At 41.0% G+C, this 15,682-nt stretch overlaps 1 protein-coding gene across 7 annotated transcripts in view; it reads left to right on the top strand.

The window, feature by feature from the left end:
* Positions 1 to 946: 946 nt before the first annotated feature.
* The window catches only part of cspg5a (chondroitin sulfate proteoglycan 5a), a 74,689-nt gene continuing 59,953 nt past the window's right edge, over positions 947 to 15,682 (top strand). For all 7 annotated transcript variants that reach the window (XM_031756678.2, XM_039620057.1, XM_031756675.2 and 4 more), the window contains exon 1: positions 947 to 1,471. In XM_031756678.2, coding sequence (XP_031612538.1) covers positions 1,375 to 1,471 — 97 coding nt within the window. In that variant the 5' untranslated portion in view covers positions 947 to 1,374. The remainder of the gene's footprint in view (positions 1,472 to 15,682) is intronic.

Raw genomic sequence — 15,682 nt, 5'->3', positions numbered from 1 at the left:
AGAGGATGGATTTAGAAAGAATAGGCACAAAGACAAGAAGTCTGAAGAAGAGGAAGCTGCCAGGATGAAAACATTTGAAAAAAAAAGCTTGAGGAAAGTGTAGCGCATCAGATTTATGTGGTCTGTGGGAGATTCAGCAGTACTGGGAATGGTTGGCGTGTTAGTGGGAGATGCTTAGGCAACAAAAGACCAGCATCAGGTGTAGTAGGCCTCTTTGCTCAGTGAAGGAGACTGATTCAGCACAGTCCTCCAAGCTAAATGTGTGCAGTAAATGTATCATCGGTTAGTGAGTTACTACAGCTGATTAGCTGATAACTTGGGGATGGATGCTTCCCCTAGACACTAATGTCAAAGCAGTTTTTTAGAAATCATAAACTGAAACTGTAGCTCCCTGGACTGTGTGAACTTCAATTTATGTCAAGCACAGATTATTATCCACTAGCGTTTTAACTGTTTTGTACTTTTAACATATATCTTGCTCTGTTCTGTTTGTATTTTAAGTTGTTTTTTTTGTTTTTTTTTGACTTAGTGAGGAGGAAAATAATGCAAGAGAAGATTATAAGGATGGCAGCAATAATGGACAAAAAGTAGAGGTTTAGGGTCCTGAAAGGGGGCGAAATGGAATATGAGGGAAGGGAAGGATGGAGACCTTTTTCTGCCAATTAAAAGAAGCTGAAGGAAGAATATTGTAGGAGATGTATGCATGGGGGAAGACAAAATGTTTTATGGATAAGCAAGGTGGATAAAAGGGCTTTGGTGATAGAAAAAGTCGGGGAAAGTTTTAGGAAACCGGAGGATGAGGGGAGTAGGAGTAGGGAGACTTCAAGGGAAAATGAACGAGGGAGGGAAGGGAGGAGGGATGAGGATGGGGGCGTAGGGAAGAAGAGGAGGGGGGAATCACCGGCCCTTTTTTCTCCTCCCCAGATGATGAGAAGGCTGCCGAGCGCACTGCACACCGCCGTGCGTTTGTTCCCTTCTCAGTCACAAAGTGCCCAAAGCACCAATCCGTTCCGAGCCAAGCCGAGCCACGGCGTGCGTCTACTCCCCCAAAAGTAACCCCCGCCTCCACCACCACCAACACCCCACCACCGCCGTCTCCGACCGCCGCTTTTTGGCGATGGAGCCGTAACCAGCCTCACTGCGTTGAACAAGCGAGTGAAAGAGCGGAGAAGATACGCGGAGACAGCTGAGACCAAGCGGCTATGGAGGAGAAGCGCGGGGAGGCTGGAGTCTAGACCGCACGCAAATCAGCAGCTCCACTTGTCCGGATTACTTTTTGCAACCTCCACCGAACTCTCTTGTTATTAACAGTATAACACAAAGGATTCTCTCTTCTTTCGTCTGACCATCAAAGCCTATCATTCTACAGCAAGGATGCAGGAGAAGCAAGCGATCTTTTGCACGGGATGCTGGAGACTAACGCTGCTGTCGTGCGTCCTGGCTCTGCACTTGATCCCGTTGTCTGTCCGCGGTAAGAAACTGCGCTTCACTGTCCAGTTTAATCACCTCAAAATGTTTTATTCCTTGATTTTTCTTTCTTTCTTTTTTATTTTTTTTTAATGTCTTGCTGCTGCAGCAAGTCCCCTCTGTGGATTCAGGGTACCTTAACACACTCCCACAGGGCAGCCAGAAAGGAGGTCAGTGAGGCTCTGATTGTAGGTTAGGCAACACTTCACACTCAATTGATATTAATAGACTACAGTTAGGTGCCATTATTAATAAGGTTTTATTGGTCATTTTCCAATCAATGCGATCTGAAATAAATCTGATTTCGGAGGATGCGTCGTCGAAAATGGGCTATATGTTAAATAAATATATACATTTTATTGACAGTAAAACAGCTGTCACCTGGACATCACGCTGTAGGGCTTCCTGTGCAATTTTGCGTGAATCTTTAAATTTTAGGAGAGAAAATGTCCTGATTAGGTCACCGAAAGCTCACCATTGAACACAGGTCCCAGTGGGGATGTTATAGAGGTACTACGAGAAACAAAAATGGCATAAAACTGAATCAGGTCAGGATAAACGCACGAGTCGGCAATTTAAGTCCTCATGAATATATTATGGAGACACCAGAGGAGGCAACAACTGGGTCAATATAAACCCATGTGACACGGACACGGCGCAAGAGGGGGTGTTAAGACATAAGTTAAAATATTACCGTGAGTGTGTGGAAGGGCTTATATGGGGATGTCATAGGAGTATACGACTATATGTTCTCAGTGTTCAGTGTTGCAAGCACTGTAAGTCATTTTGCAGCAGGGGAGGGTTTAAAAACCGTTTAACTCGCTCCAGCATTAAAGGCATGCCGATGCACCGACACGGCGGCATTTTGGACGTCAATCACCGACAAATCAACTCAGTAAATCATCACTTTGAGCACTGCGATCACACATTAAGCAGCAGCAGGAACATTTTTGGGAGAATTTAGAGATTTGTGGCAGTGACAGCGTCCAGTCGACGCAGTAAACCGGTTCCCTGGAGGCGCACTGGCACTACAGCGACACAAAGGCGAGGATTAGGGCCGGGGGGGACCTGATGAATAATTCATGAAGGGATCTGAACGGACATTCTGATACACAGAGAGGAAGGGAAAAAAGCATTAAAAAAAGACAAGAAAGCTCTCTGCCTGTGTGTGTGTGTGTGTGTGTGTGTGTGTGTGTGTGTGTGTGTGTCTCTTTGTCTGAGATTCATTGCGCACGGCCGAGCTACATTGCTGTCAGATTAATAATGCAGGAGCGTGCACGAGATGGAATCAGTCTGGCGTTATAATCTAATATAATCTGGCTGATTCCTTTCATAACGCTCGCTGAAATTCATGGAGTGTGATTGTGAGGTTAAAGCCATATATTTTCTTGTCCGCGTGTTTAATACTGAGCAAAATCCATAAATGTGTCTGGAAGCTTTCTACACATTCAGCAGCAGCCGAACAAAAATAATGACTTAACTCTCCGACCAAATTATGTCATTTCATTCAGCAGCCTTTGTTCCAGTTTCCCGCACTAATGTCATGGATGCAAGCAGGCTGTTTCTCCTGCTTTGTCACACTAAAGTGTGATGATGAAAACCATTTTTTAAAAGAATTTAAAAGTTTTTAAAACCTTACCAATGCAATGTAATGCACATTGATGATAGAGCTTTAGATTCATTTAAATGAATGTTTTTTTTTAAATGTATTTATCCCAAGCAAAGTTATATGTGGGGATTAACAATGCTGCAAGGCCTTCTAGGAAGACTGGAACTATTTCTCCCTATAAGTTAAAAACATTCAACTACATGCATCTGTAAAATACTTCATTGTGGAAATTATTTGCAGGAACTATTTCTAATCTGGGTGCAGTAACTCAGTGGTGTCTTTGCTGTATGCACATTTTTCAGAATATTAAGCAGTTCCATTAAAGGTGTGTATTAATATTGCGTCACGACTCCATCTTAAATCTTTTTGTCAATATTAATCACCAGTTATTGCAGTGGAATCATTAAAAAAATCTCCTCACAGCTACACAACCATCTGTTTTCGAGTGTAGGGGCAGCACTGCTTTGAGCTAAACATGATCAACACATGTATTCTTTCCCACATTCACCATATTAGTTTAGCACCAGATGCTAATGAGCTAATGATTCAACCTCTTAAGTCCTCGAATGTCAGGAAGAAAATGCAATTCGTTCAGCAGCTGTTGTTCATCATCAGCTTTGTGGGTCAAGCTAAGAATTTTAGGGTAATAAAATACAGTTTGATCACCTTAAACTCAACTTGAGTACCAATAACTCATTTAGGGTTCTTTTGTCCACACTATAGCAGGCATTTGGTGTCAGCTCAACCTTAAGTGGATGGATAACAAAAAGAGGTCAGCTGATGTGGTGCAGACGACATAAAACAACCTTGGGCTAACAGTCCTTCCCCCTCCTCCTTCTCCATCCACACATACACGCACAGCATCATCAGCATCATCACATCTTCTCGCTTCACCGGTGAATAAGGAGGCAGCAGCTTGCCCCACATCTGTGACTGATGCTCAGACGACCAAGGCCAACTGTGCTGAGCTGATGACAACCGACCAGAAAACCGTCACTCATTTCCTGTCGTCTTTTTCTCCGGTGGCCATTTGCAATCCTCCTCCCTCTGTGTGTTTAACACTTTTATGCCGCCGTCTCTCCCGTCGTCCCATCCCCTATGAGCATTTCAGGTGGTTGATATGTGATGGATGGCGTAACAGGGTCCAGCTCTTGTTTCTGTAATGAAACTCATGAATCTACGCAGCCTTTCCTCATCTTATGCTCTCCCTTCATCTCCCCCCTCCTCTCTCAGTGTCTCTTCTCTTCTGGCCTGCTGACACATATCTGCATGTTGACAGATTATCTTTGATGTGCACTGGGTTAATCTTCAAGCCAAATCCTCCCTCCATGACTCCACTAACCCAGTCCAGCCTCTTTATTGTAAAAAGCAAGCAACACAAAATTTACTCCATCTATGCTCTGGTTATTGGTGAACAATGGCTTTGCATTCGCTCATCCTCCACCTTTTGGTCTCCATGGAAACCACACACATCCACTGAACAGTGTGTTCATATCACGGCCATAATGTGCGATCGCGCTTTGAATTCCATTAAGTTCAAAATGTTGGTTGGATTTTTGGCTAATGCTTACATTTCTTGCCAAGTCTGGTGGTTCTCCGCCTACTGACCATGCATGCATGTGTGTGTCTGTGTCCAAAGCCACTCTCAATGGACGTAGTCTTTCATTACCAGCTCTAATTTGTAGATGTTATCATCATTTGTACTGTCTATTCATTATTTCTGGATAATGATTTCATACTCTGCGTAGTGTAGATTTCCAGTGGAGCCAATTTAGTATTGGCTTCAGAAACAATAATGTCTAAACTCATATCCGAACAGCACATAGAAGCAGTCTTCATCTCTTTATGCCACCTTGCAGCTCATATACAGTTAGTTAGCCTTGCTGTTACATGTTCAGAGTTTGCATATGCACTCCAGGTTTTATAAGAAAGCACAGAAAGTGATGTGAATTTAAGTATTGCATCATATCTTCCATCTGAGCATGCGTGTGTCATGGACATGCAGAGCAGCCAGGATTGATGGCTGACGTTTCCAAAACGCTGGAGTTGTGTATAAAGAGCAGAGTTCAGGAAGCAATTAGCAGTCTTGTTAGTAAAGTGACAGAAAATGAAAGGACAGCAGTGATATCCATTTTGTCTTCCATGAATCAGAACAAGGAGTCTGTGATGCAACACTCTGAAGATGTTTTCTTTCTTAAAATTACTCATTTTCAACTTCTTCTTTCAGCTGATCCCTTTGTGAGGTAACCCGAGCAGATCATTTTCCTCTATTGTATATTTTATGCCCGATGCAGCCCTCCTCATTTATCCAGACCGAAGGAGTACCAGGGCTTGTGACTTCACTGTTGCTGCATTATTTCCTGTAATGCACTTAGTCGCTTTATTTTGATGCTTTAGCAAAAGTGACACAAAAAGCTTTAACATATTAAAAACATGGATTGCATATTGCATTGGATGTGATGCATATCATTAACAATACTAGATGTCTTTTAATGCTCTGTATGAGACTCATATCAGTTCATATAAAGGTCACATCCCTCTGCACACACTCATAAACTGGGCTGTACATTAGATCTAGTTATCTGGTATTCCAGTTTTTAATCCAAACATAACTGATGCTTGTTTATCAGATCAGCTCTCTGTCATTTTTGATGTGCTGCTCCCTCTTCCCCCTACAAAAACCACATCTCCCTTTCCACCAATCACATTATATTAACTCCTCCACTGCTAGCTGTTTTTGTGGGGCCATCAAAGCCGCCTCAGATATTTGGACTGTAGACGCTCTCCTTCCCTATCCCAGCACTGAGGACCTTACCAATTTATTCAGCACCACTTGCTCCTCAGTTATGGAGAATGATGCTCTGTATAAATCGAGGAATCCCAGGCCTAAGCAGCCACCCTGGATCAGTGACGCCACTAGCGCTCTTAGGAGGGAATGCAGAAGATCAGAAAGAAAGTGGAAACAGGACACGATTTAACTTTCTTATGAAATCTTGAAAAATAACCTTCATCAACACTTCCAAGTCTACCATCTCTTCAAACAGTCTGTTGTTCAACCCCTGCTGAAGTGAAGAACTACCAGCTAACCCCATCTTACCCAACAGCTACCAAGCTATATCTTAACTTTTCTTCCTCTTCAAAGTCTTGGAAAAATAATTTTAAATCAGCTTCTTACTTATTTGCAACATAACCAAATGTTTGAAAAGTTTCAGTTGGATTTCAGGGCCAACTATAACACAGAGTTGACACTGCTAAAAGTATTACGACGATCTGCTCCTGTCAGCTGATTTAAGGTGAGCAGAAATCAAAGCAACATCCCCTGGTAGTATGAAGCATACATGTCCCAGTGACCAACAGTGATGATATTCCATAGATCTGAATTTCAGTGGCTGACATGAGGGCACAGATGGATATTTGATTAAATGTGTATTCAGCACAAAGTGAATCTGCCCACAGTATATGATATAAGTCAAGCAGTAAGTCATGCAACTTTTATGTTAACTTTTGAAGTTGTGCACTTTTGTAGTATTTTAAAGGAACTGTTTTGCTACTTTTAGCATTTTTTCATTCTTACTTACTCTTTGGTGGTGTGTGAAAATAATACAAAATTGCATCCCAGGTATAGGAAGTGTTATATGAATACAGTTATACATGTGATGACTTACGTATAAAGCATTATCATGTCATTGCATAAAGTTTATTTAGTATTATTATTTTTATGAATAGTCTTACAAAACAAATTTGACAAACAAGTTATTACAATAGCAGTTATTCTTTGTTAGCAGTGTTGAAGCTGAACCACTATAAAAAAGATTGAGCGTTTTTGCTCCAAACGTGGATCAGTGATGGCTATTATGTGCTTCATCCCAGATAAATCTGTTTGTTAGGAACCCATATGATCCTAATCTTACCTGAAATATCCTCACACCTGGATCTGCCCGCAAATCACCGCTAGCATACGCAGGTGGCCACGGGCTTGACCCGACCAGCTGCTGTCCGGGCTCTATTGGCATTGCTGTGTGTGTGCAGACAGACTGTCCTCTACACAAAAGTGTGTGTGTGTAATTTGTCGAAAAGTAGCAATGCCCTGTGAAAAAGGACAAAAAGTCTAAAATGTGTGTTGTATGTTGTAGGCAAAGTTGTACCAGTTTGTTTATGGTTTCATCACGACACAAGCATAATTTGTTAAGTTAATAAAACTAAATGTCAGATTTTGCTAATTGAGGTCACAAGTGAATAATGTCCTTAAAAGCAGACACTGAGCCAAATGGAGCAGCAAGCTATGAAAATAGAACACAAAGTATGTTGAGTTATTTTATGTGAACTTCCACTGAGTGTTTTCATTATGCATAGTAAAGAAATTATAAATAGATTCAGAAACTGTTGTGTATCTCTGTAAGGGCAGTCAGTCCCATATTTCTAAAAGTTCTTGTGTTTATTTGAGAAAAGTTGTGGCTTTTTAAAAATTGAAGAACAGCAATGCTGCAAGAAAAACTCTTTAACATGAAGATAAATGCAGAGTGCGATACTAGAACTCTTGCTGAATGTAATCACATTTATTCACTGATGGTAGTTGTGTGGATGCCAGGCATTTTTTGCAATATTTTTTGCCCATTTCTGCCATATTATCAGTGGCGTCACTGATTTTCCTTGCTGGGATGACCTGTGTTTTAGCTCAGTGAGATGAGCATCCGTTCTCAGACTGGGAGGCCCGGGTTCAAATCCCGCTTATGGCAACATTTCTTTCAGTTAACAGTTAAACTTTTTTAACTCTTTTCAACAAAAATGTCAGCTTTTTCACCCCCTTTCAGCAAAATTTTCAGTTTTTTCACCACTTTTCAGCACAAATCCCAGCTTTTTCAGCTGTTTTCAGCAAAAACCTCTTTTCAGCAGAATTCTGAAAAGAGTTCTGTAGAACTCTTTTCAGCAGAAATTCTGCTGATTGAACTCTTTTCAGCAGAATTTTCAGAATTTTCACCTCTTATCAGCACAAATCTCAGCTGTTTTCAGAAAAAACCTCTTTTGAGCAGAAATTCTGCTGATTCACCTCTGTTCTCCAGAATTGTCAATTGTCAGTCTCTCCACCTCTTCTTTCAGAGAATGAGTTTGGCTCAGTGAGATGAGTAGCCGCATTGAGACCAGGAGGGTCAGGTTCAAATCCTGCTAAGGGCAACATTTTTTTTTTCACCACTTTTCAGCAAAAGTTCTCCGTCTTTACCCCTTTTCAGTAGAATTTTTTGCTTTTCACCACTTCTAAGCAAAAATCTCTCCTTCTTCACATGTTTTCAGCAGAATTTTCAGTTTCTTCACCACCATACAACTTTTTGCACCTTTTCAGCTTTTTCAGATTTTCAGCAGACAGCTTCAGCGTTAAGGCATCCACACAGCATTTTCGCAGGAAATGCAAATTTTTCTAGTTTAAATGGTTTCACTGGTTGGAGTGTGATTGAACGTGCACATTTACTGCATCAGTTCCACACATTTGGTGCGATGATTTAATTTGTTCTTGTAGACAAAATCACCAAAGTGACAGCGGAGTTATTTTTGCCTTACTTATTAAGACGCCCAGTCTCAGTGCTGTCGCATTTAAATAAACCACCCACCTCTGCACTTGGAACAGCTGTTCCTCAGTGTCGCTCATATTATTGTTTCAAACAAGAGCTCAGAAAGTGAGTCCACAAGTGCAGCAGAATTAACAGAGTCCACCTACACTCTCCGTTCCTTGTTCCACAACCTGTGAATTACAGCCCACATCTGACATTTCTTCTTCCAGGCCGGTGGTGTTCATTGACGTCTGTTTTTTGCGTGTAATGTTTATTTGTATCAGTACAAGTACAGTATGTAATGTAAATTAATGCAATAGTCACCTGCATTCATAGCTAAAACACTGCACTGTTTGAAGTACCAAACATAGGTTGGGTTAACAAAGAGGAACATGGGAAAAATATTCTTTGAAGCTTTAAAAATTGCCACAGAATAATGAGAAGAATTAAACTGATATGCTTTGATATGGTGAAACTGGTAATCTTGCAACAGATAAAAACTGCAAAAACTCACCTGTGTCATAAGTGTCCCTCTATCTTCATTTTTTTCCCCTTTATGTCGTCATCCTTGTGCCCAGGTGTTTTTGCTGCAGCTCTGACTCACAGGTGTGATTGTTGTCAGTGACCGTCCTCGGCAGCGATCCTCCACAGTTTTTTTTCTTTTCTTTTCTTTTTTGACTAAAGAGAGTCATGAAAATCCTTGACAAAGTTTCATGAGCAGTTTGACAGTCACGGGGTGCCTCTGTCCTTTCTCCCCCCCTCAAAGACAAAATGATACAGGATGTGCGCTTTTTTTTCTTTGCAGTGCTGAGTTGGCGCTCTCAAACTCTGCATACCCTTGAACATTAATTTACATGTTTCTGTCTTTATGTAGGTTGTGTGTGCGTGAGGCGAAAGGTGAAAAATGTATGAAAGATGAATCAGATCTTTTTTCGCTTGTGTGTAGGCTTGCACCTGTCTCTTTGTGTTACCAGTACTACAGAGTAGCAGCTTTCTACTGTCTATCTCTCTTAAAATGTATTTGTTTTTAATGTGTTATGTAGGTGCTAGACTGCCTGTCTGAGAGCGTGTCCTTGGTGATGCGAGTCACTGAGTTCATGCTCGTGCACCAGCTCTCCTCTCCTTGGCTGGCTGTGCGCGTTCCCGCCTCTACTGCAGGCTGTCATATTAACATTCAGTCCGCCCATCACACACCACTGTGAGCGTATACACAGACACACACACACCTGTCATGGCTACCAACCAGGTTCAGGAAAAGACATAATTATACAGCTGGGTTTATTTAGTTTACACAGTGTTTTTTTTTCCTATTGTGTGATGTTTGCTTCACAATTTACAGTCAAATTTGCATGACAGAGTAAACTCTAGTATCACAAAAGGCAGGCAGGCAATTAGTCTTTATCACCGATCAAGTACATTAAGTGATAGGACATTGAATTAATTGTTTAATCAGAGTTAGTCTTAACAAAACTAATTTCAGGCTTTGGGAAATTGTCATGGTAACATGACAAAAACATTTTAAATCCAGTATTTCTGACACTAATGAGCACGGAATCTGCAGCACCAGAGTCTTATATTAGGTATGGGTCCTAATAGCAGTAACTGCTGATCTGTGTACATCATGCATGCAGCAGCATTCTGGTTCATGCAAAATAAACAGGTTTGCCTTTTGTAATAACTATGAGGGGAGTAGGCTGGGGTGGATGGATGGGTCAAAACATCAGTTTTTTGATGTTTATTCATCATCTTCTGCAAGCTGGTAAACCCAGATCCAATTTAACTCCTAAAGTTACATATTTAAATATTTCCCAAGCTTTTCAAAACAGACTATCTAGCATTTGCATGGAGTTCTTGCTATGATTGACTACGTGTTTGGACTATTGAAAGATGTTTATTGTTATCCCATTATTTTAAAAATACAAAAGTCATACCATCTATGTCCACTGTGAACGCGCATCTTTAAACAGAGACGATGGCCTACGACACCAACTGTCTGCCATCTATAATCCAGTTTTGAGATCCCTTCCCAGACACCTTAACGCCCACTCACATCCTGGGCCTTTTTAACTCATGAAAAAACATGATAGGGTGGGGCTAGGTTTCACAATAAGTTGACCCGAAACCTTGGCTGATTGCGACCTACACCCGTTTTCACACCTTGGCTCATGTGATTAGGTAGAGGATGAGTAAGGGGTCCATTGTCCCTCTTGGGGGGACACTCCCATAGGACTAAAGTCTGGGACTCTCCACCATTTGACCTTACAACTGAAGAAGCTTCTCAGATGAGACGTGAAACTTCTTCAAGCAACTTAAACAAGTCCAGACACTTTTCTTTCCAGGCTCCTTAGACTACGATGACCTGGGTGACTGAGAACCTTCACAGACAAAAGTCATACCTTTGATGACTTTTGTTTAAATATAAGAACTTTCCATCAAGACACATTTTATTGACACATAAACAAACTTAACCAGATCATTGTCATTTAAACAAAACACTTCAGTTTTTGAAATATATGTAAGGGTTTTGAAAGGTAGAGACAAAGGACAAAAGATAAGAAAAATTCCTGTTTGTGTCATTTTAATGGCAGCTACAATCTGAGTAAGTTGACTTTGAGTTAGTTAATGTCAGAACAGTTTGAATCATTTTCTTGTCTCTTTTGTCAGTACCAATGATTTTGTGTGATCTTTGCTTAATTCACACTTTTTTAATAGCAGAAGAGCATGATGCTATATGTTGAACACAATGCTATTTGCTATTTGACCTGAAATTTCTACAAGCTTTGAAAAAATTGTCCTTTTAGAGAAGCGTTCTGGTCATTCTCTCTCTCTTTTAAACTATGAGATACAAAATGTAATACTTGACCCCAATTTATAAGAAACTTGTTGGGTGTGGGCAAGTGAGACAGTCGGAGTGAGCTGGTTGTAGTGGGAGCTAAAGTTGATCTGGCTGCAATCTTTATAATGACATTTTTTGTAGTCTCCATGGGGAAGCGGAGGGCGTGTTGCTTCAAGTGTTTGACCATTTTTCAATACTAGTGACAGAAACAAGGTCCACATACAACATCCAGCTACTCCTTGTACAATGGTAACAAATTACTAGCAGACTGAAATCATCTACTCATTGCTCAAGGCACCTAAATGCAGCTGCCTAAAATGATGCAGCAGATATGCTTGTTTTACTGAGTTCCCGCTCACCATTTACAAATTAATACCAAAAAATTTGGCATTCAAATTTCAGATGAGGGTGTTGAGTGCGCTGTTGCACTCTCATAAACCCATATTTTTTGCAGCAGAGGAGGAAAACAAACTGTGTAACTTTAGATGCAATATGCACATATGCAGTGTGCATGCACTTGTACAAAATTGCAGCTGTCACTGAAATGAAAAGAGGTGGAGGAAAAGCTCATGTGTGAGCAAATGTGCACAAACCCCTGAGATCAACCTTCACAGACAAATGTTGTATTATTTGGTGCGCATGTGTGTGTGTTTGTCCATGAGCGTGTTAGTGTATGTTTTATGTGTATGCATGCCGTACTTGTTGGGTTTGGAGCACCACATCAACCCTAGAGAGGCTGAGACTGTATCCATGGCAACACATCCTTCCTCCATCCCACCACCTGTAGAATCAGAAATGAAAGGATTTATACGACGGAAGGGAAAAAAGGCAGCGTCAGACTGGAAAAGAGAAATCAGAGTGTGAAAAGAGAGAGAAAATTAAGAGATGGTGATAGAGAGGAAGAATTGCACGAATGAAAGGGAAAGTGAAAGAGGAAGGGATGACATGATGAGTAATATTTATGATGTAAGATGTGGGGAGGTTAGGAGCATGTAAGGAGATGGCAGGTCAGACAGAATAGGAAGGGAAATGGATGAGTGAAAAATAAGAGAGAGTGAAGAAAAACAGTTGCAGAGTGCAGAACGCTGCTTTATGTCGATATTAATGAGCAGCACGAGTAAAGATAAAGAGGCCCTGTGTCCCATTCGTTAGAACGAGTGTGGGAATGGGATAAGAGATGAGGAATGTGTCTGTGGCTCTCATGTGGTTCAGGTATTTGAAGCTGGGATCAATGAGAATGAGTTAAAGAGGCTCTCAGTCACTCTGTTTCATCACCATTCACTGGGCTTCACTGGTCTCTTCTGTGGTTGCTTCTGTGCCAGCACCTATATAAACCTTCACAAAATCATCTCGTTTGTGTGAATAACATCCAGTCACTACTAGAAAATACCAAAGTCCTGTTTTTTGTCTTTTAATGGAATGAATTCTATTTGCGGAAGTCAAATAAAGGGCCATAAACAGACAACAGATGATCCAACGGACTGCTTGAAGATCCAGAAAAAATTAAATAGATATTCACTTTTTAGTCACACAACTATTAGTCAGTCATAGCTACTTTAACAGAGTCCAGGAATGGGAATATGGAGTACTAATACCCTCATTTGAGAGACAGTGCTCTTCCCACTAGCACCATGTGACGCACATGTAATTATTCACCTTTAGTACATTTTAAAGAGATGCTGATCTTTTCAGGATTTCTCTTTTTCAATACAATTTGCATGATTTGTGCGCTTTTTGCAGGGATCCTCCCCTCGTAGATATTTTTTATCTGCCCACCACATCTAACCCAACTCCACAGCACTTTATAAACTGATAAATAAATTAACACTGCCTCCAATTTTCCTTTTCTTTTTTCTTGGCAGAGCAAGTGATTACAGATAATCTGTTACATGCTTTCAAATTTTAAGGTTATACTGTAATGTAGACAGACCAAAACACCATCATGGGCAGTTTAGCACCACAGTGTTTAAACGGAAGCTTACAAGCCTTTCAATGTCATCTGTCCACTGTCCAACCTTTCCCCTTCAAAGTCCAGTCTGGGTCACCAAAGTGACTGGCGGGCCCTAACTGTCACTATCAATCAACTTCTTCTTTACAGTCTGTCAAAGCCAGTCGGAGTCCCCTAGGTCTGTGGGTGGTTTAGTGGCTTCCTCTCTCCAAATTGATCTGGGTTAAACAAAGGGCGAAGCCTGAGGGTCGGCAGCTCGCCAGCACAGGCTAACAACACTTGGCCTTGAGGCGCCATCACCCCCTAACAATCAGTCTGATGCGCACACACACACTAAAGCCAAACTCTCTCTTCTCATTATGACCATCCACACCCTTCACTGGAGGAGCTGGAAGCCACCCCAATTACCAGTGGGCTGTGCTGGCAGAGAGACAGCACAGACACATACACACTCAAATTCACAACCATAAACAGATTCACAGACATGCAGCGTGAGGCGTCGTCTTGCGTAATGCTGTTTAATTGTCTCATTTGAAGTGGGAGGGAAACAAACAAAGGCTCTTTTATTTTGGTGGTTTCTCATTTGGGCCTCAACTGGTGTGTCTCAGACCCTGACTGAGTCCAAAATCCTGTACTGATGCTCTCTGACTGAGCCTTGCAGCTTAGGTTAACCAGTTTTGTGGCATTACTCGAGTATAAGGCCGTTCAGTTAAGTTCTTCTTTTTAATGCAAACCCTACTGTATTATAGAGTAAACTATTTTGAGCAGGGGCAAAAGGTTGGACTTTTGAAAACTAACTTCTAAAACAGTCTCTGCTAAAATGCAAAAAAAAAAAAAAAAATATCCCCATGTTACCAGCTCATGAACTCATGAATCCCACTTTAGATTTAAAAATAGGATGCCACAATTTTCAGCTTAATACCAAAGTTCAAATGTCAGCCACATTTTAGAGGTGTGATTCACAGATGAATGGATACTGTAAAACAGCAGACCTTTTGTAAAAGCCAGAGGTCTCGGGTTTATTTTGAACATTTTGATTGCAGCAGAAACGATCTCATATTCCAATTTAGTATCTGCTCTAAACCTTTGACGATCTCTATGATGTACCCTGCTCGGCTGATTTGTGGGTGAATTTATTTCTTTTGCGTACTTTGAAAACTTTCCATTTATTCGTGGTGAGGTTGAACATTTCTTAATCCTAGAAAGTACAGGGTGCAAAGCCACACCATCAAAAGGTCCAAGCAACAAATGGTGAGTTTTGAATGTGCAATAAAAGGACTGAAGATCTTACAAGTGATATGATTAAAAGCAGTAGAACATCTCTTAAACTGACTGTGTGATGAGACTGTTCATGGCTGCTTTGAAGTGTTATGGAAATTCTGTTTTTAGTTTTTGTTTTGTTGGAGGTTGAGCTTCTACAGTCTACTTATTTCGGTGGACTTATTTTTTCAACCATTTTTAAAACTTCACCAATGATTGAGATGCAATGTTGCTGTTCATCGGTGAATCATAATGAGACCTGACTCAGCATCATTCGTTTTTAATGACACATACACAGACTGGGTTATCGCAGCCCACAGGTAAACAGCTCTGTACAGCATTCACATAAACTTTGGTCCTTTTGTTCTTAAGTTTCCTCTTATGTTCTGAAGGCATGAACATAAACAATGAAACGCTTATGTATGAGTCTTAGACAAGGCAATAAGTCATAGCCTGATTATACCATTTATTAATTTCCTGTTGTGGATATCGTGCACATTAACAATACTAAAGTATTTCAGGTGACTTATACCACCATTGAATAGCAAATATTTATTCTGTATAAATTGTGAATTTTCTACATTACCTGCAGCCCATTAGAACAACTGTGGGATAAACATGCCGTGTGCCGATGTGATGCAGAACTTACTTTCTCGGGCTGTCACAGATGCAGCTCCTTAACCAGCTGTCTGTCAAACGGTTCCTCCTCGTTAATCCAATTAAGCTAATGAGCCATTGAAAGGGAGACAGTTGCACTTAACTGGAGCCCGGTCCACAGATGCACAGTGAGGATTCTGGCACATTGACACCACTGTGGTCTCAAACAGCAGACTGCATGAGTTCTGTCTGCAGAAGTTAATGTATATAAACAAGTGTGCGCTAACTTGTAGATTAGCCTTCTGTACTCAGCATCTAGCAGTTGGAATGTGGGCTCAAAGTTATCTTTCATGTGTAGAGGAACACGTCTTCAAGTAGTTTTAAAGCAACTACAGTTTTAAAGCAGCAGCTCTACTCTTCTT

Source organism: Oreochromis aureus, linkage group 11 (genome assembly GCF_013358895.1).
Source record: "Oreochromis aureus strain Israel breed Guangdong linkage group 11, ZZ_aureus, whole genome shotgun sequence".
Lineage (NCBI taxonomy): Eukaryota > Metazoa > Chordata > Actinopteri > Cichliformes > Cichlidae > Oreochromis > Oreochromis aureus.
This window is presented reverse-complemented; position numbering and strand designations above follow the sequence as displayed.